This window comes from Euprymna scolopes, chromosome 36 (assembly GCF_053919585.1).
Source record: "Euprymna scolopes isolate OS-2025 chromosome 36, ASM5391958v1, whole genome shotgun sequence".
NCBI lineage: Eukaryota > Metazoa > Mollusca > Cephalopoda > Sepiida > Sepiolidae > Euprymna > Euprymna scolopes.
Window position 1 is genome coordinate 71,059,671 of NC_136517.1, and position 20,429 is coordinate 71,080,099.

The 20,429-nt window shown below is 34.0% G+C and overlaps 1 protein-coding gene across 2 annotated transcripts in view; it reads right to left on the reverse strand.

Moving 5' to 3' along the window:
• LOC145260573 (NAD-dependent protein deacetylase sirtuin-3-like) overlaps nt 1-20,429 on the reverse strand; it is a 78,069-nt gene that overhangs the window by 31,869 nt on the left and 25,771 nt on the right. Inside the window, exons 2-5 of one of the 2 annotated variants that reach the window (XM_080118843.1) lie at nt 11,407-11,611; nt 4,761-4,916; nt 3,604-3,839; nt 1,637-1,737 (exon numbers count right to left, since the gene is read on the reverse strand). In XM_080118843.1, coding sequence (XP_079974969.1) covers nt 1,637-1,737; nt 3,604-3,839; nt 4,761-4,916; nt 11,407-11,611 — 698 coding nt within the window. The remainder of the gene's footprint in view (nt 1-1,636; nt 1,738-3,603; nt 3,840-4,760; nt 4,917-11,406; nt 11,612-20,429) is intronic. The other variant, XM_080118844.1, reaches the window with a different exon arrangement.

Below are 20,429 nucleotides of genomic sequence, written 5' to 3' on the forward strand. Positions count from 1 at the left end.
CACTAGGGGCAATTTTCAGTTAGATGCACAAAATAGCTAACATATATTACAATATAAAGAAACGAAATTCATTTTTTTTTTTTTTTTTATTAAACTTTTTGATCAATAACATATGCCCACACAAGCAATGCTGATGAATACTACTAGTGTATGTCATTATTATATAGGTCTTATACAGAATTTAATATAATTAAAAATGTAAAAATACAGAAAAATATCTGATGTACATACCAGTCACAGAATAAAAATATATTCTAAAAATGACAAATTGATCAAGTAGTTTTTTTTAAATAAAGAAAATTATTTCCAAACAATTTTAAGTGATTAATTACAAGGCTAATCTTGCAAGTTTGAATTATTGTGGAGTTATCTGCCCTTATGTTTTTCAAGATGGTGATGTGAGAGTCCCTTTTTTGCTTTTTCATAAGATTTAATTTTCATTTAATAAAACTACTTGATCGATTTGTGTGATTACTGAGATTTATAGACTGTTATGACTGCCAAAATTTATTAATCGTTAAAAATTGTAAAATTTGATTTTCTTAGTTTAAAAAAAAAATATATATTCTACTTTATTAATTTGCATGATTTTTGGAATATGACATCTTTGTTCCATGACAGGTATGTACATCATAAAAAATTTACTATATTTTTGCTTTTTAAATAGGTTTAATTTTAAAGAAGAACCTATGTATACATATATAATACACCAGGTTAGGAATGTATTAATAGTTTAAAATCCAAAGAATATCCACTGTGCTCAATAACAAATACAACTATATGCAAACACTGCAATAATTAAGTGTTTTTTTACTGCTTATGCTTCTGTGAACTTTAAATATCTCTATTTTTTTATCAACATGTTTTTCTTACTAAATCCTTTTTCATTCAAAAGGGGAAAAAAAGTATATTTTCAATTATTTTCTGAGGAATATATTTTTGTTTCAGAGTTATTTAGTGGACTTCCGCTATTCAATGAAACGTGTAAGATGTACTTCATAAAAATATAATGAGTGATAATCAAATAAACTTTCTGGTTTTAGAATGTTGATTAACGATATATATATATATTAATCATCCACATACACTACTGTTTCGTTGTACCACAGCTCATCAGTGCGGCTAGACCAGCAACTACCTCAAGCCAGGATTGGAACTCTATCGTCCAGATGACAGTGCTTTTCACCATTACCTAACTTATATATGCAGAGAAACATAAGAATTACCCTACCTTTAGTAATAAAAATGTAAATTGACCAATAAAAGGGAAGTAACCCAACAAGAAAACTACAGTTATTTGCCCCAAACTAAAAATGCCACATTAATAATATGAATGTAAAAAATAGCATGAAATAAAAAAAATAAAAATTAGAAAAGCAAAAATATAAAATCAAAACAATGTGTGGTTTTTACTTGAACTCTGTGAAGAATTTTTATTCACAACTTTTATTCAATTTAATGAAAAATTGAGTAGTGTACTTTTAAATATTTTTGCCAATTTGAGGGTAATTTTTCATTGTTTCATGTAAATAAAGATTAAGTTTAACTTCTGGTGAAAAATCCACACTCAAAGAAATATTAAAGACAAAAAATCTGGCCAAGTTTTCTGTGTTCACGGTCAAAAAAGCCAACTTACTTTGATTTCATCTCCTTTGTATTTTTTGCGGCAAGTCGTACAGGTGGCTTGAGAAAAACTTCCGTGTGATTCAACTAATTTAGAGGATGGAATTCCAGCCACTGAATACACAAGAAAAAAAATAATTACACAAGAGACCGTCAAAAGGGAAATGTTTCTTTACTCGTAAGTTATCTATTAGATCCCTTGATTATATAATAAATAATGGTACTTATTTAAAATTACACTTAAAAACCAAAAATATGGAAAAATCGGTTCTTCGTTATTGTAATGAAATTCGAAAAATGAAATATTGAATTTCAAGTAAAACCAATAGTACCTACTTAATTGTCATGTCGCAATAATGAAAATATCCAAAAATTATGAAAAACAATAGGGTAGAAAATTAATTAATGAAAACAGTTTTTGAAGATAATGAGTGAAAATTAAGTTTTGCTAAATTGTCCAAAGAAAATATTTACTTCATTTTTGTTACAAGAACTCAAATTAAAACTGATTTCATTTTTTGCAAAACTCAACTTTTACTAATTGTCTTCAAAAATTATTTTCAAATTTTGCCACAATGACAAAGAACCGAAAAATCTTTATAATGTACATATTTGTCATGGAACAAAGATGTCATACTCCAAAAATCATAAAATTATTCAAGTAGTTTTTTGTTTAAAACTAAATTTTACAACTTTTAGCAATTAATAATTTTTGGCAGCCACAGCACAATCCGTAAATCTCGGTAGTCTTATTGTATTTTGTAGTTGCATTGAATTTTAGCACATTTTAAAAGAATCATTCTCATCCAAATTATTTTTTCATATTTGTGTTTTACCACTAATGAAATACCACTTTATTTCAGAAACAAAATATGTTCAAGATCATAAAAATATTATCTCATCTGATGGTGGTTTAAGAAATTTTGTGGCGGTGGCGAGTGTTTATAAGATGATGAGTGTAGTGGTCGGCCATCGGATGCTGACAACAATCAATTAAGAGCCTTAGTTGAAGCCAACTTATGCATAACTGTTTGTGGACTTGCTTCTGAATTAGATGTAACATATAAAACAATTTCTAAGCACTTAAGAAATTTAAAAGACAAAAAAACTTGATAAGTGGGTGCCTCACGAATTGAACAAGAACCAAGATAACTGCTGTTATAAAGTGTCATCTTCCTTCTTTTATGCAACAACAACAACCTATCTTGACCGGTTGAATGAAAAGTGGGTTCTTTACGACAACTGGCAACACTAGCTCAGTAGTTAAGCATCGACACAGCTCCACGACACTTTTGTGCACTCATGTTTGCTAATGTCATTCTGTTATTCTGTCATTCTGTTATTCTCAAAGAAAAGTTCATTTTTACATCCTTTTCTCAATTTTGTAGACATTGATAATGTATTTCTTCTTTTTTTGCCAACGACTATTGTTGTGTAAGATGAATAACTATCATCACTTGAACAACACATCCATCGTGATAAGTTTTAAATAAACAAGAGATGAATAATATTTTTTACTTTGATTACATGATTGCAATGATGCTCTGGAATAAAGAGCAAAATATTTATCATCTGGCTAAAACTCTAAAAACTAGAATGAATGAAACATAATATATTTTGAAAGGACAAAGTCTATCCATAAATGTATCAACTTGATTTACGACTTAAAACAAAAGTGTAGAGTTCAAAGGGTCAAAGCATAAGTGTTTGAGTGGCATAATAGATTCAATTATTCACAAGGAACTGACGATGCAGATTTCTGCGAATGCATCAATTCACAACTCCATCTTTGCCACAGACTATTTGACCAAAATGGGCATCGACAGTTTCTCACCCTCCCTATAATCCAGACATTGCTCCCTGTAACTCTATTATATAGATGCTGTAATTTAAAAATAAACATAACTGCATAAATGTTAACAAAATCTGTCTGCATAATTTACACAAAGAATATAAATAGAAGCGAAGGAATCTACTTACATCTTTCAAGGCCATCAATATTCTGTGTATAGAGGCGCAGTAACAAACCCTGTTCATGGAGGAGTCGCAAAAAATAATGATTATAGTTTGGACGGTATTTCACAGAAGGGTACAGTTCTTTGGCAAGGGTAAAAAATGGGTAGGGATCTGTGTGGAAATAGTCAATGTCAAATATTGCTTCTGCATAAGGAATATCGTATTGCTGTAGATTGTCGTATAAGCCACTGCCAGGTGTCCTGTGAAAAACAAAGGAAAAAAAGAATCAATTATATCGGATTAGTGACATGTAAAAATCTTTGATATAATTCTGCCCCCCACCCTTCTTTAGTTAGTTAGCATGATTGTAACACCACTTCAATAAACACTTCAATAAAAAAAAAAAGTCAGTGATCGTGTGTTTCTTGTTTACACATACAAAGAAAGCAATATTAATACAACTAAGTATTAATATTGCTTTCTTTGTATATATGAATAGAAAGCAGATGATCATTATTGTTTTTTTTAAAGTTTTTTAACCAAATATTTAGAGAAGAAAATATGTCAAAGGAATATTGTACTATTTTTTTTTTAATTGTGCCATAAAATACTTGGGTGAGTGGTCAATGGCTGAGAGATACCTCCTCCCCAACATACATGTGCGAAGAGGGCAACACAAAAAAGAAAACTAAAAAGAACTACAATAATATCCTATAAGTAATCAATTAAGCTAGATTTTTCAACATCAAAAGCTGATCATGTGGGGAGGAAAATAAATAAGGACTTGCCCTTTCATTCTTCGTTTGTAAATTCTGCTGATTTCTTGGCATGTGCAAATCTGTCTCTTATGAAAATTTAAGATAAAGACACCGCGTGTGAATGGAAAGAGACAGGAAGTCATTCTTTGATGAAACATCTAACACGTCTACCCCATCGCAACTCGTTTAGAGTCTTAGGCGTCACAGCAAAATTAATATTTTTAGTTTTTAGAAAAAAATGTCATAAGAGTGAAAAGGAATGCAAGAGAGAATGGGGAAAGGAAAAGAGAAAAAACAGTAAAAGTAAGAGAGAGAGGGCAAGAAGAAAGAATAATAGAAATGAAATGTAGTCAAATATTTTTTAGAATAATCTGGATTACTAACAGAATAAAAAAAAAAGTAAAAATCAATGAAGAATTTTACCTAAAATCGGGGATTCCACTGTTGGTACTGATTCCAGCTCCTACCAACACCACAACCTTTGATACACGTTTGTCTTGGAGATACTGAGCTGCCCGGCAGATATGCGTTATATCTTTGCTATGACTGTTGGTGCTGCTCGAGGTAGATAAAAAACGTCTAGAAAAATCAGAGAATTGATAATAGTGTACAACATTGTCATCATTAAAATTATATAAAGAGCAGTTGTCCATGTGAGTGTGTATGTATATCCAGCTAAAAGTAAAAAACTACAAAACAAAGACCCACAAGGAATAATATCTAAAAATTTAGAAAAGATTATTAATTCTTGGATCCTAAATCGACACATATTTCGTCAGGAAAGGGGGGGGGTAGGGGGGGGCATTTTCTAGCTGAAAGGAAGTAACTGATTTTTTTTTTTCTAATTAGTTTCTTATCTTATTCCTTGAGGAATCTATAGAAGGGGAAATTGTTTGTGTGTATGTGTCAGAGGAAAAGGCTGGATGGAGAAGTGGGAAAGAAAGAGGAGGAGACACAGGGTAATCCGAGAAAGAGAAAGATAAGATAGAGAACAGATAGAAGTTTTGCCCAGTGCAATGCTGAGTAACCCTGCTAGTTTTACAGAACGGCCTTCGAATCAATATGGGAAAGATGAAAGTTATGATCAGTGGCCTTAACCTGCATACTCTGAAAGATTCTGACAAGCGTTTGCAACTTTGCATTCTGCACAGATTATCTCCATTGGTTTGCCAAGCAGGTGAGAAAAACAGAATCCTATTAATATGTATAACAAAATTTAAAACATGGTATATTTTTCAGCAATCACCTCTTTAACAATAAAAAAAAAAATATATATGCATATTTAATATGAAAAAAATTCTTAATATTGATGGCCAGTTTGCACACATAAAATGCTTAAGAAGTAGATAGACAGAGCCTATCGCCTGGCTTCCATACTCTTTCATTGCCTATTAACCAGGAGCAGAGGCGCGATCACAAGGACTCAGAGACGCCCAATGCTTGGCCTTATTTCTTGACTAGGGTAATGAAAGCAGTTCCTCACTTTCACCTGATTCCCTTCTAAAACTGGGCATCTTACGGGTGCTTGTTTACATATATGCTCACATGATTAGACTGGGCCACTTTTCTCACAGGTTTGAGGTTACCGGTTTGACAGTTTGTCTGGCTGCTGTATTCTGACTGACAGTACAGGAGCCCCAACTCTTTGGTAGCGCTGCTCTATCATCAGTTGTATAATATCTGGATGGTTTTAGTGCCATGCTGTGCATGGAAAGGGACCCTGCACTCATCTCTAATGGGCATTCCTGAGGCCACATTCCTGTGGATGACGAGCCGGCTGATGGTCTACTCGTGTTGCATGAATGGAGGCTATGTACATCCACTTTGTCTAGAACGTCTCACCCTAAACTGAAACGATGAAATAAAATGACAGCTCAATCCAAAATAACAATCAAACCAGATGCATACTCTAACAACAATTTATCTCCTCCCTTGAGACTCACATTCGTGGGCTTAGAACTAACTTAGATGATGTAAAATCATTTCTCCTAGCAAACTTCCCAACTATCTACACTCCTCCATCTAACATCTTCAACATCTCTGGTTATCTTCCACTTTGTCATAAGGATTGACAGGCACATGCACAGACTTGGAGTCGATATTCGTAACATCTTCCTCATCACTAGGGAATCGAAACTACAATCTGACAATCAGGCCTTCTTTACAACATAGCGCTAGCTATTTCTCTACAGCTCTCCCTCGACCCAGGACTGTACTCTAATCAATCGCATCTCTGACAGCATAAATGTAGCACTTTCCCTCGACACTAGAGCCCAAATACATGTATTTGGTGACTTTAATATCCACCACAGCCTTGGCTGCTAGCATCACACATAACTTTTTTATATCCCATTCCCTGACACAGTAACGTTCCCCACCCGTTTTCCAGATCGTCAGGACTAGCAAGCCTCACTTCTAGACCTACTTTTGATCACAGTTACCAAGGATTGGGTAAAAAATGCCCATTGCCTTCTCAGGAATGCTGATCATGCTGTGATAATATGATAGACATCATCCTAAACTCTCGACCATAAGTTAAAGATCCATTGCTCAAAAAAATAAGACTGACTGGGATGCCATTAAAGATCACATCAAAGATGCTCCATGGGGAAATATCTTTTTTCTTCCTGCGGACGGTGTGCAAGTGAAACCAATGAATGATTCAAAGCAGCAATTGAAGCACATGTTTCCACACAAAAGTTCTACAGCTAACTCCACTCTCCCCAATGGTTTACTTCTACTTGCGCAGTTGCCATTGCTCAAAGGCAGCATGCATACCGCAGATTTAGTAGACATAAATCCAGCACAAATAGACAAAAGTTTGTAGAAGCTAGAGGTAATTGTAAGAAAGAAATAGCTGCAGAGAATATACCAAAACAACCAGAAAATGCATTGAAGTGCAGAGAATTAGGAAGATGTAATTTCTGGAAAATTTATAATAGCGTAGTAAATAAGTAAATAATGGACAACAATTCCTCCACATCCGATGATCATGAGATTGTTTGCACAGCAACTGAGAAAGTTAACATGCTTGCCTCCAACTCTACTTTGCACTCAGCAAATGACTTCCTCTCAGATTTTCCTTTGCAGCCAGAAATCACATTAAATGATCTGAAAATCACCCCTTCTTAAGTATGTGATATCATAAAAAAAAGCATGTGGACCTGATCTCATCTCGGCTATACTATTAAAAAATGCTCCAGTTCTTTCCAAACTTTTCAACACATACCTTAATGAATCTTGCTTTCCTGGCTGTTAGAAAACTGCTTCTGTTGCACCAGTTTACAAGAATTCTGGCTAAAGAACTGACCCATTAAATTATTGCCTCATTAGCCGTCTCCTTCTTTTCGCCAAAATCTTTGAGTCCTTAATTAACCAAGCTCTAGTCTACCGACTCACAGCTGCTAGACTTCTGTCCGACCGACAATATGGATTTAGGCAACCTTGTTCTACTGCAGATATCCTAACTGTAATCTCTGAATGTATATTACATGCACTGGATAAGGCAGAGGAGGCTAGGGCTACTGCCCTAGATATATTTAAGGACTTTGACAGGGTATGGTATGATGATCTTATGAAAATCAAATTATATCGTATTACTGGACAAATATTTATAATTAAATCCTTCTCAAATAAGAGAAGAATCCAGGTTGTCCTCGATAGTCATACATCAAAATAATATATAAATGTGAGTGTGCCTCAGGGGTCTATCTTTGGACCTTTATTATTCCTGATATTCATAAATGACCTCCCAGAGATAGGTATATTTGCTGATGACACTACACTCTATAGCAGACACAAGGGAAAAATGAATGACCATATATCCAAGGCAATGGTGGAAATCCTGGAGGAAAACTTCCAGTTTGTAGTGGAATGAGGACACAAATGGATGATAAACTTTAATGCTGTCAAGAGTAAGCTTCTTTCCTTTAATAATTACAAGAAACCTTCTCAACCACAGATCATTACCTGAAAGTTCAAACTCCCCAATTCACAGGAAACATGAATTGGAATAGATACATTAAGGGCATTGCCAAGGTTGCTGTAAAGAAGGTGGGCTCTCTCTATTCTGCTAGAAACTTATGCCTGAGAGTATCCTGTATCTCTACAAGGCCACCATTCACCCATGCATGGAATATTGTTGTCAAATTTGAGCTGGTGCATCTGCTACGAGTCTCTCACTCTTAGACAGGGTTCAAAAGAAAGTTACCAAACTAATAGATCCCACACTGTCAGCTAAGCTTCAGCCTCTGTCACCTCATTGCGTTCCTCTACTTATTTTACAACTATTTTAATGGTACATGCTCTGAAGAACTTCAAATACTTGTAACCTGCTCTCGACATAAATACCTGCAACAAACTTGACAAGCAGCCTAAATCTTACCCCTACACAGTAAAGACCCCTAGATGCGAGAAGGCCTTTTACTTTAATAGTTTTTTCTTTTGGACTGCTACACTTTGGAATTTCTTTTCTGGGTCCCTTCTTCTCTGATATGCAGAAGTTTAAGTGTAAACAGACATATCTTGCTGCTCAACTTCCCACATAGTATCCCTGCAAATTATATTACATCAAAGTGGCACTGTGTATTGTTTGGGGCGGAATTGCAATTAAAACACTTTTTTTTTGAACATACTCATACTGCTCATCCAATTAAAGTCAGGTGAGGTACTAAGTTCTCTATGGATCATCTGCAAAAGTTTGCAGTTGAATTTTGTTGATATGAGCTGTGCTGAGGGGGTGGGTACAGAATGCATGGGAAAGGATAAGTTTCATAAGCATCTGTTCATATTAACTTGTTGGTCACTTTCACTTGCTACTCTGTAAGTTGAGTTTACAACAGTGTCAACGTCTATAGTGCGGCATTATTTGCGAATGAATGCTGAGCTCGCACTAATTCAGTATTTCTGAGGATACAAACGAATGAAAAGTCGATGTTTCAGTGGATTTATGGGGTCATGATAGTTCCGACTCCCTGCTACTGAGGCTGCTTCAAACTCGAGTCAGTTTTGCATTGCAACCACCTGTAGTGTTGAACAAAGCTCCGATTGGACAAATAGATATGCACACATTTTGATTGAGGATAGCTGAAGAAGAGGAAGGCTGATGGCGACTAAATGATTTTGTCAAAGATCATCAAAAAAAAAAAAAAAAAAATGGCCCGTCAAAACCAATGTAAATAATAAAATGTCATGAAGAATGTCTTTTTGTGCTGCTATGGCTAATGTACAACCTACGTCTGATATGGAAAAGATACACTAAACAAAGAAAATCTTGATCACATATCAGATGTAAACTGTGCCATTTGAAAAGGTGAGAAATGTCAACTTATTTGATGAATATTTATCTCCTTAATCTTTCAGAGTTTACTTTATGTATGACTAGCAAGGCTTCCCAGCAAAAGTGTAACTTTATTAAAACTTCTATCTCTCTTTTTCCTCCTCCTCACACCATCCTCCTTCTCCACCCAACCCATTTCTCTCTCTAGGCATACACAGAGACAAACTTGTTTTTAAGTTATGAGTCAGCACAAGGGAATTAAAACCTTGATAAAATAGTCACATGTCTTTAATTAGTTCATAATCTGTCTAGAAAATCATCTATTTTTCTTAATTATAGATATTATTCATCTGAGGCAATGCTGATCAAGAATTTACCAACTTTGTGGGTATTTGTTTTGCTGTTTCTGACTTAGTTGGACATACAAACCCACACATAGAAAAACACATTTTATATAATACATAATATTGAAGTGACAAGCAGTCAGAAAAAAGTAGTGTTCAAAAACTAATTTACTTTTACAGCTATGGATCAAGATTTAATCATTAAAATTGCTGAACATAGGATTGGTGTATTCTTCTGACAAGATATTATTTATAGTGTATTTCAACACTAAACCACAATAAGGATAATGAATTTAAAAACAAAATATTTGATGCTGTTTATTGTATGAATTCCACAAAGTACAACTACAGAGACATTTAATCCCAAGTTGTGCAGTGTATATGGATAAAGTGAATGTTTGTACATGTCAACCGCAGCTTAAAAGGTTTGAAAATGCTAAGTGTGACATATCTGACAAGTTTCATTCTGAATGAAAAACATTTTTTCATGGAAGTCATTTCAAACAATGGCATGAAACTATATAAGAAGCTAAAAAGAAAAGATAATTAACACAAACATAGGAGATGCTTATTGACCTTAGTTTTGAAAAGACCCAGCTTGTATATACAGACGGAAAACCGTCAGTCAGATGAGAGTTCCACAAGCCTGTAGCTTTTGAAAAGAAGCTACTGGAATAGAAATCTGTATTATAACAAGGTAGCCAAACATCAGATTGAAGAACACTGCTAGATCAAGGAGTAAAATGAGCCGGAACAAAGGTAGCAGGAAATAAATCAGATATTTCTGGATGCTGTAATAATACTTTGAAAAAGATAACTGAATTGGATCCACACCAAAGAACCAGAAAGTTTGGATGCAAACTTTGAAGGCGTCATTTTCAAGTATTTACATTGCAAGCAAATGTAAAAAGAAGAAACTTGGGGGGGGATGTTTGTGAGCTTTTACCTTAGAACCGAACAACATTCCACCATCTGTAGCGTCTTTTAAGCATATGAGATGATTAAAATGAGAAATTCTACAACATCCTCCATATTCACAACATTCATCAACAGATTTTCACTGGTCTAAATTAGTAGAACATTTCACAAGAACATTCAGAAATGAAGGTGAGAATGGTCTTTCAAACTTTTTCTTTAGAAAATTAAAAAACATGGAATCAAAACTGTTCATTATCATTGAGTTTCAATCATTGAAAATGGAAGGAATTGCTATTAGGTTGGTGCAAAATAATGTTTTTTTATCAGGTATATATATATATATATATATATATATATATATATATATATATATATACACACACACATCAAAAAACAACATTTTTGCACCAACCTAATACTTTGTTGAAGATGTTAAGAAATTTATCTTTAATATCTATCTGATAAAATGTTACTTTCTGAACAGACAAATAACAAATAGGATATAAAAAAAAAAAAAGAATATACATACTTCCCACTTACAGACCCAGGACTCAAGCCATCCTCCTTGATATTTAAATTTTTCAAACCAACCAATAACGATTCTTCTGGTGTTAATTTCTTGGATGGAGAACCTTTCGATGGTGATGATTTTGAGGTTGAGCCTTTTGATGGTTTTGTTGTTTCTTGTATAGAAGCATGGTTTCCATCAACAATAGCTGATAAGTCAGCCCACACTGGAGGGAAAGAGAATAAAATACAGAATTACAGTCATGGTCAAACTGTGGCCTGCTGGGATTTCTGAAGGGCATGTTTAACAAAAAAAAATAAAATGGAGTCAATTTTTTTGCATTATCCAATAAATTAGAAACCAGTTTTACTTTTATGCATTTGATATTAACTTCATGTAGTTGAGATAAATGAGAGAAAAGAAAATGAGATTTTTTTATTTTATGAGAAGAGAAAGTTGCAACAGGGTTTTCCTCTACAGATAAACGTTATGAATTGGATTGTGGATTGAAGAAGGGAATAATTATGGGAAGGAGGAGAGAAAGTATAAAACCTAGAGAAACCTAAAGAAAGCACGTGACAAGTGAGAGAAGAAGAATCCCGAGAGGTGAAGGAAAAGACCCCCTCCCTTCATTGGCTTATCGTTTTCCTTTCAAATTTCATTTCAGATTTCCATTTAAAATATAAGTATATCTTTTTATATTTATTCTATTACTTTTATTCAATGTATCTTTATTTGTAACACACACACACATATATATACACACACACATATATACACGTACACACACACACACTAAGATACATCAGCTAATTTTTTTTATTTATATAACTGTTTTAATTAATACATAAAATCATGTAAAAATGTATATAAGTTTTTATTTTTACTATTATCATTATTGTCACTCATATATAGTATATTCATTTATCCATATCTTTCTATTTATTACTAGCGGGGCTACTTGGCGTTGCTCCGGATCGTATAAACAATGAGAAAATTTAATTTGATTTTGAATATATTTGTTATTCTTAGGAGAGGAATTTTTAATGTCTATTTGCTATTTTGAGCATTGTGGCTCATTGTTGCTTAACTTTAGTGGCTTACATAAAGCATTTTGTATTCCAAAATAGTCACCCATCAAATAATAACCAAGCTCATTGTTGCTTAACTTTGGTGATCTACATAAAGCATTTGCTATTCCCAAAGAGTCACTCATAATAATAATGAGCAGGCTCCATTTTGCTTAACTTTGGCGATTTACATAAAGCATTTAGCATTCCCAAGTAGTTACCATCTGATAATGACTATAGATTTAAAAAAGATCCCCTCCCAATATTAAGAATAGCTTTCTAAATAACGTTTTTATTTAAACACTGTCTGTATTCCATAATAGTATAATACTACCCACCTTATATTAATAATTATTGAATTGCCATATAATAAAAATTATTAAATTGTTAGTTGTAAGTACAGAAGATTTAAAAAAAGGTCCCCCTCCCAATATTAAGAATGTCTTTCTAAATAACGTTTTTATTTTGGCACGATACGTATTCCCTAATAGTAAAATACTATCCCCCTCCCCATATTAAGAATTAATGAATTGTTAGGTGAAAGTACAGATAAGTTTTAAAAAATTATCTCCCTCCCAGTAATAAAAATGGCTTTATAAATAATGTTTTTATTTCAGCACAGTCCCTATTCCATAATAGTAAAATACTATCCCCCCCCCTCCTTATAATACCAGAAGATAATGACGTCATCATCTGAAGTGAACACGTCAGACTATCATCAGCCCCTACTCGAAAATAAGGATTTTATTCCTGGGATCTAAATAAAAACTCCCCAAATCCATTAACATTTCGGAAAATATAAAAATCTGTAAGTATATAGAGAAACAAACGTTGATTAACTCATATGATGCCCCCCCCCCCTTTCCTCCGTAATGTTTTGGTTTACTAATCGGACGTTTATAGTTTCATATAGAAATGCATTGTTTACATTTTAAAATAGATTAATTTCGATCTTCGTCGGTAAATATTCTAAAGCACTCATAATTTGATTTGTTCCTAATCAATTTCAGTTAAAAATTGATATTTTACATTTCGAAATGCGGTAATCACGATGGTATAATTATTTTGACCACAAAATTAATATTTAACTCTGGGTAAAAAAAAAAGGAAAAAATAACGCCCAAAGAAATCATGAAAATGGAAACAGAAAAAAAAAAAAACATCGAAGGAAACTGTTGTGAAGGAACATAACTGGCTATACACCGGTTACAAACTGTATATATATATTGGACTGTTCGGCAGACAGCGGCAGACAAGCAGTCGCAGTAAGACGGATAGTCTTACGTGTTGATTACCTAGACTTTCTTCCCCATACTTGTTACTATGTACTTCTATTTACCTTAGGCGAGCAGCCTTACGTTTCTGTATTATAAATAAACCCCATTACACATACCACTCGGTGTAACTCACGTTTGTCTTTATTTCCTAAGTATTTAGGAATATAACAATGGCGACGAAAGGATGTTCTTTCTCTTAACAGAGATAAATTACCGTACCAAGGACTGTGTACAATGCAAGGATTTTTTGTTTTACGAAAAAAAAAAAATACACAAGGATTTTTGACCACGTGCGTCAATGAATTTAAAAATTTTTCCTACCTAAAGTAGCGAAAAGTACGGATTTTTCTTCGTAAAGAACTCACAAGAAATTATAGAAACATGTTCAAGGTAAAGTGGAATTTATATTTATTTTGACAAGTAAAAAAAAAAAAAAAAAAAAATGGTCGCAAGTTGAATTCGAAACTACACTAAAGGATTACAAGTTTCGAAAGAAAAAATATAAATACAACGACTATTGTACCATTTTATGCCACGTGGGAACGGCAGCCATATATATTTTTTTTTTTTGGAAAATTAATTGTTTGTTATTGCCTTTATATAAATAATTGGAACTATTTGTCGTGGGAAGTAAGAAATATTTTGTGTATGAACTTACGTTGTTGAAAAAAAAAAAAAAAAAAAAAAAAAAAGAATTATTTTACAAAGCCTGTTGAATTACTATGGATGAACTTTGTTGAAACGTGTTGTGTCTGCATATTGCTACTAATTTACGATATACGTAAATTTACGATTTTTCTTTGGAATTATTGTGTAGAATTCGAAAAGACATTTTTGTACTAGAAGCTAACATGGAACAATTAGCAGAGTTAACTAAGGCTCTAGCCCTTAGCATCCAGGAACAGACAAAAATGACTCAACAATTTTTAGCGCAACAACAACAACAACAACAAATTCAACAACAACAGCTACAGCAACAGCTGCAACAACAACAAGAAAGAACACAAAAAACTTTAGAGGCACAACAAGAACAAACAAACATACTACAACGACAAATGTCGACACAGCAAAAGAATTTAGAAAAGCTAATTCTAACGTCGACCGGGAAGAAGACTAATTTTTCTGCCGAGGGTATTTCAAATTCACTAACGGAATTTCGTTACTCCCCGGATACTGGTGTTACTTTCCCTGCATACTACAGAAGATACGAAACAATTTTTACGAAAAGATGTTTAGACTGGACCGATGAGGAAAAAGTTACCCTGCTACTACAAAAACTGGGTACTGATGAAAATACCAAGTATGCAAATCTAATTCTACCAAAAAAACCGGAGGAGGTTTCGTTCGAGGAAACAATTAGTACCTTGTCGAAAATATTTGATAAAAGGGATAGCCTATTTCACTCTAGATACAAATGTTTGAACATTCAGAAGGCAGAAGCTGAAGACTATCTAGAATATGCTTGCACTGTGAACTGTTTATGCGAATCATTTAAATTGAATGAAATTTCCGCAGACCAATTTAAATGTTTAATCTTTGTACAAGGTCTCACAGCACCAAGGGACAAAGATATACGTTCACGGATCCTAACAATTATGGAGGCGGATCCTAACATAACATTGCAAAAAGTCACTGAAGAGTGTCAACGTCTGATTAACATAAAGAAAGACAACACTCGCATTGAAGAGAAAAATATTTTTAAGGTGCAGCAAGTAAAAAGGCAAGGGACCACAAGAAAGTCCAGGTTCCAAGAACACAGGATCCTTAAAGGATACAAAGACCCAAAGCTAAAGTGTAAATGTTGTGGTAGTTTAAGACACAACAATAAGACCTGCTGGTTTAGGAACAAAATATGTTATGAATGTGGTCTCAGAGGTCACAAGGGAACATACTGTGCCCAGAAGAAAAGACAAGGGACCGATAATGTAAATACGCTTCGCATGAATAAAGAAAAAAGCTGCGAAAGACGGAAATATGTTGATGTTCGGATAAATGGACATCTGGTTACATTGCTTCTGGATAGCGGTGCAGATATTAGTATTATAAATGAAGATATATGGAAAAGGATAGGTCGACCTGAATTAACGAAAACCAGAAAGACGGCGAGAAGTGTGTGCGGCAAAAGATTAGAGTTCAAGGGAGAATTAAAATGCAAAGTGACATTCGCTAACCAGACTCATAAATCCAAAGTGTACGTCGTACCAGGAAAGAATACATGCCTGTTTGGGGTAGATTGGATTGTCCTGTTTAATTTATGGGAGAAACCCATAAATTCGTTTTGTAACGTTTTAACTGCAGAAAAAGCAAACCAAAGGGAAGACTTCCTGAAGGATTTGAAAACTGAATTTCCCAATGTTTTTGCCGAAGGACTAGGACTCTGTATTAAGACAGAGGCAAAATTTGAATTAAAGAAAAATGCCACTCCAGTATTCAAACCTAAAAGGAATGTGCCTTTTTCAGCGATGGACGCAATCGAAAAAGAGTTGGATAGACTTCAACAACTGGAAGTCATTGAAAAAGTTAACCACACAGATTGGGCAAGTCCAACCGTGTATGTAAAGAAAAAAAATAACAGAATAAGGGTCTGTGGAGATTTTTCAACGGGTTTAAATGACTGTCTATTGGACCATAATTATCCCCTTCCGTCCGCAGAAGATCTGTTCTCTAAGCTTAACGGAGGAAAAATTTTTTCTAAGATAGACCTCTCAGATGCTTACTTGCAAATTAAGATCAGCGATGAATGCTCCAAATACTTAGGCATAAATACTCATAAGGGCATTTTTAAGCTAAAGAGGCTTCCTTTTGGATTAAAGGTTGCTCCTGCTATTTTCCAGCAAATTATGGACACGATGCTGGCAGGGTTGGAATTTTCAATGGCCTACCTTGACGATATCCTAATTAAAAGTGAAAATTTGCAAGATCATAAGAAGCATGTAAAAGAAGTATTCAAAAGAATACAGGAATTTGGTTTTAAATTGAGCCCAGAAAAATGCGATTTTTTTATGAAAAAAATTAAATATCTAGGTCAAATAATCGACAAAGAGGGTCGAAGACCGGATCCACAAAGGACTGAAGCAATTGAAAAGATGCCTGCTCCAGATTCAGTGACAAAATTAAAATCGTTTTTGGGATTAGTTCAATACTATGCAATTTACATCCCTAACATACATAATTTAAGAGCTCCTCTTAACGAGTTACTGAAAAAGGGTGTTAAATGGAACTGGAATAAGGAATGTGAATCTGCTTTCCAAAATATCAAAAGATGTCTACTGTCAGACTTAGCATTGGCACATTTCAATCCAGAAAAGGAACTAATACTAGCAAGGGACGCCAGTGATTACGGTGTTGGCGCTGTATTACTTCACAAGTATGAGGATGGTAGGACAAAAGCTATCGCCCATGCTTCAAGAACGTTGGTTGCAGCGGAGAAAAATTACAGCCAAATTGAAAAAGAGGCGCTGTCGATAATATTTGGAATTACAAAGTACAATCGATTTCTCCATGGACGATCTTTTATTTTGCAAACCGACCATAAACCCCTACTTACCATATTTGGATCAAAGAAAGGCATTCCCACACATACTGCGAATCGATTACAGCGATGGGCTGTAACCCTCTTAAACTATCAGTTTAAGATGGAACATGTATCCTCAAAAAAGTTAGGACACGCAGATGCATTATCACGGTTGATCCCTAAAAGAATCGAAAGTTTCGAAGAAACGGTAATTGCTGCGCTTAAAGACGAAAGTGAATGTACAAGTTCAATGTGTAATATGATACGTGAACTTCCGGTAACTTTCGAAAAAATAAAAAAAGAGGCAGTAAATGACATTTTCATTAAGAAAATGAAAAATCAATTGGGATGGATAAAAAAAAATAAAAAGGTAGATCAAACAACGCCTTTTTCCATCTGTGAAGATGTGCTCATGTATGGTGAGAGGATCGTAATTCCACTAACGTTACAGAGGAAAATTCTGAAGGAATTTCATACAGGTCATCCGGGCATTTCGAGAATGAAATCCCTTATGAGAGGATATGTGTACTGGCCTGGTATGGACAAGGAAGTTGAAAAATGTGTCAAGACATGCAGAGGATGTCAATTAGCAGCTCGAGATCCTCCAGTAAAAACGACGCCATGGCCAAAGACGGACCTACCCTGGTCACGTCTGCATATTGATTATGCGGGACCTATAAATGGTTATTTTTACTTGATTATTGTAGATTCTTTTTCAAAATGGCCAGAAATATTTAAGTTTAGACATCCAACAGCAAAAAACACTGTGAGTGCGCTTAATGAAATTTTTAGCCTTTTTGGAGTGCCAAAAACCTTAGTGAGCGATAATGGAACAGCATTTACTGCTCATGAATTCAAAGAATTCTGTGACTCACTAAATATTCTACATATGACAACACCTGTGTACCATCCACGATCGAATGGGTTGGCCGAAAAATTTGTAGATACGTTTAAAAGGGCACTTAAGAAAAATCTTACTACGGACACAGACGAACAATGTATTCAAACATTTTTAGCAATTTACAGGGTGACACCAAATCCTAATAATAATGTCAATTCTTCCCCGGCTGAGCTAATGTTTGCAAGAAAGATAAGATCTGTCTTCGATAGGCTGCTACCAGAGAAAAAGAAAGTTTCAAAAAAGAAAACCTTAATACCAAGTGCTTCTCCCCAGGTGAAAATGTATATTTCAAAAATTTTCAAAATGGACGAAATCAGTGGGTTGAAGGTATTATCAAAAAAAGGATTGGGAGCATGGTCTATACCATCCAAGGATTAAGTTTTGTCTGCAAAAGACACAGAAATCAAATACGTCCCAGACTGTCTCCAAATGTGGAAGAGACACCAATGGAAACATTGTGCGATATTTTTGATATACCAAAACCAGCGTGTGTACCGCAAACAATGAATATTTCGCCTGAACCGACCATACGGGCTGGACAGAAACCTTTACCCCGGGTAACGCTGACCAGAAGGAAAAGCGCAAGAAAGAGAAAAGTTACCAGGAGATTAAGCCCTGACCCTAAAAGGAAGAGGTATTTAAGCTAAAATCAGGAAGATTTCAGCTTCAGGGGGAGGTGTTGTGAAGGAACATAACTGGCTATACACCGGTTACAAACTGTATATATATATTGGACTGTTCGGCAGACAGCGGCAGACAAGCAGTCGCAGTAAGACGGATAGTCTTACGTGTTGATTATCAGACTTTCTTCCCCATACTTGTTACTATGTACTTCTATTTACCTTAGGCGAGCAGCCTTACGTTTCTGTATTATAAATAAACCCCATTACACATACCACTCGGTGTAACTCACGTTTGTCTTTATTTCCTAAGTATTTAGGAATATAACAGAAACGAAACGGAATGAAATGAAATATAACGGAAATGCTGTAGTATGTGTCTGAAAAAAAATAAAATAAATGGAAAGAATCCTATATATATATATTTTTTTTTTTGTAAATGGAAAGAATAGACTTTTTCTTGTTTTTTTGTTTTTTTTACTGTAAGGAGAAACGAACGTTGATTAAGTCATATGATGCCTTCCCCCTTTCCTCCGTAATGTTTTGGTTTACGAACAGACATTTAGAGTTTCATATAGAAATGCATTGTTTACATTGTAAAATAGAGTCTGATATTTTACATTTTGAAATGCGGTAATCACAATGGTATAAGTATTTTGACCGGAAAATTAATATTTAACTCTTGGCGAAAAGAAAGAAATAACACAAAGAAAAAAAAAATCAAAGGGAACGAAATGAAATGAAACGAAACGAAATATGACAGAAATGCTGTATTATATGTATATATATAAAAAAAAAAAAAAGGAAAGATTCCTTGTTTTTTTTTTTTTTGTTTTTTCCTAGTGTGAAAATGTTTGGAAATAAATGATAATTAAGCAACGCAAAAGTAAGCATTTCAGTTTTTGTAAGCAACTACTAAACCCGAAATCTGTGTGTGTTCGTAACTGACCCTTATGAACGATCAAGCAGCGATGTAAATGGGGAGCGGGGAAAGGAAGAATTTAATAGAGAGAAAACTTCCATTGATTCTAACCGATATTGGCAGGGAACTCTCACCAGAAAAAATATAAGAATGTAGGATTATCGAGCAAGTGTAGAGGTAATAGGCCTATAGCACACCTCAGATAATGTGCTGCAGTTTGTGCATATTACATTTGCATGAAATGTCTCGATTTTTAATCTTATTTAGGTCAAAATCACACGGGGGGAAAAAATGAGTTCATTTTACATATATATAAGAAGAAGAAAGATAGATAGATAGAATAAAATAAAATAGAGAAGAGAATATTACATCTATTACTTTAATAGATCTAGCTTTCTATTTATGTATTTTTATTAAAGAATTGCTTTATATATATATATATATATATATATATATATATATATATATATATATATTGACTTTCAGGTATCTCAGTTATATATATATATATATATATATATATATATATATATATATATATATATATATATATATTATATATATATATATTATATATGAGAACAATAGGAATGGGAAATGAAGACACAAAACTATATATTGGTGGATATAGATTGGTTCATTTATTCAATAAGGGAATACAAACAATTAGTTGGGGGATAGAAGGGATTCTTTATGCCAAGGCATTTCGAAGCCTAATGCTTCTCATCAGAAGAGTAGAG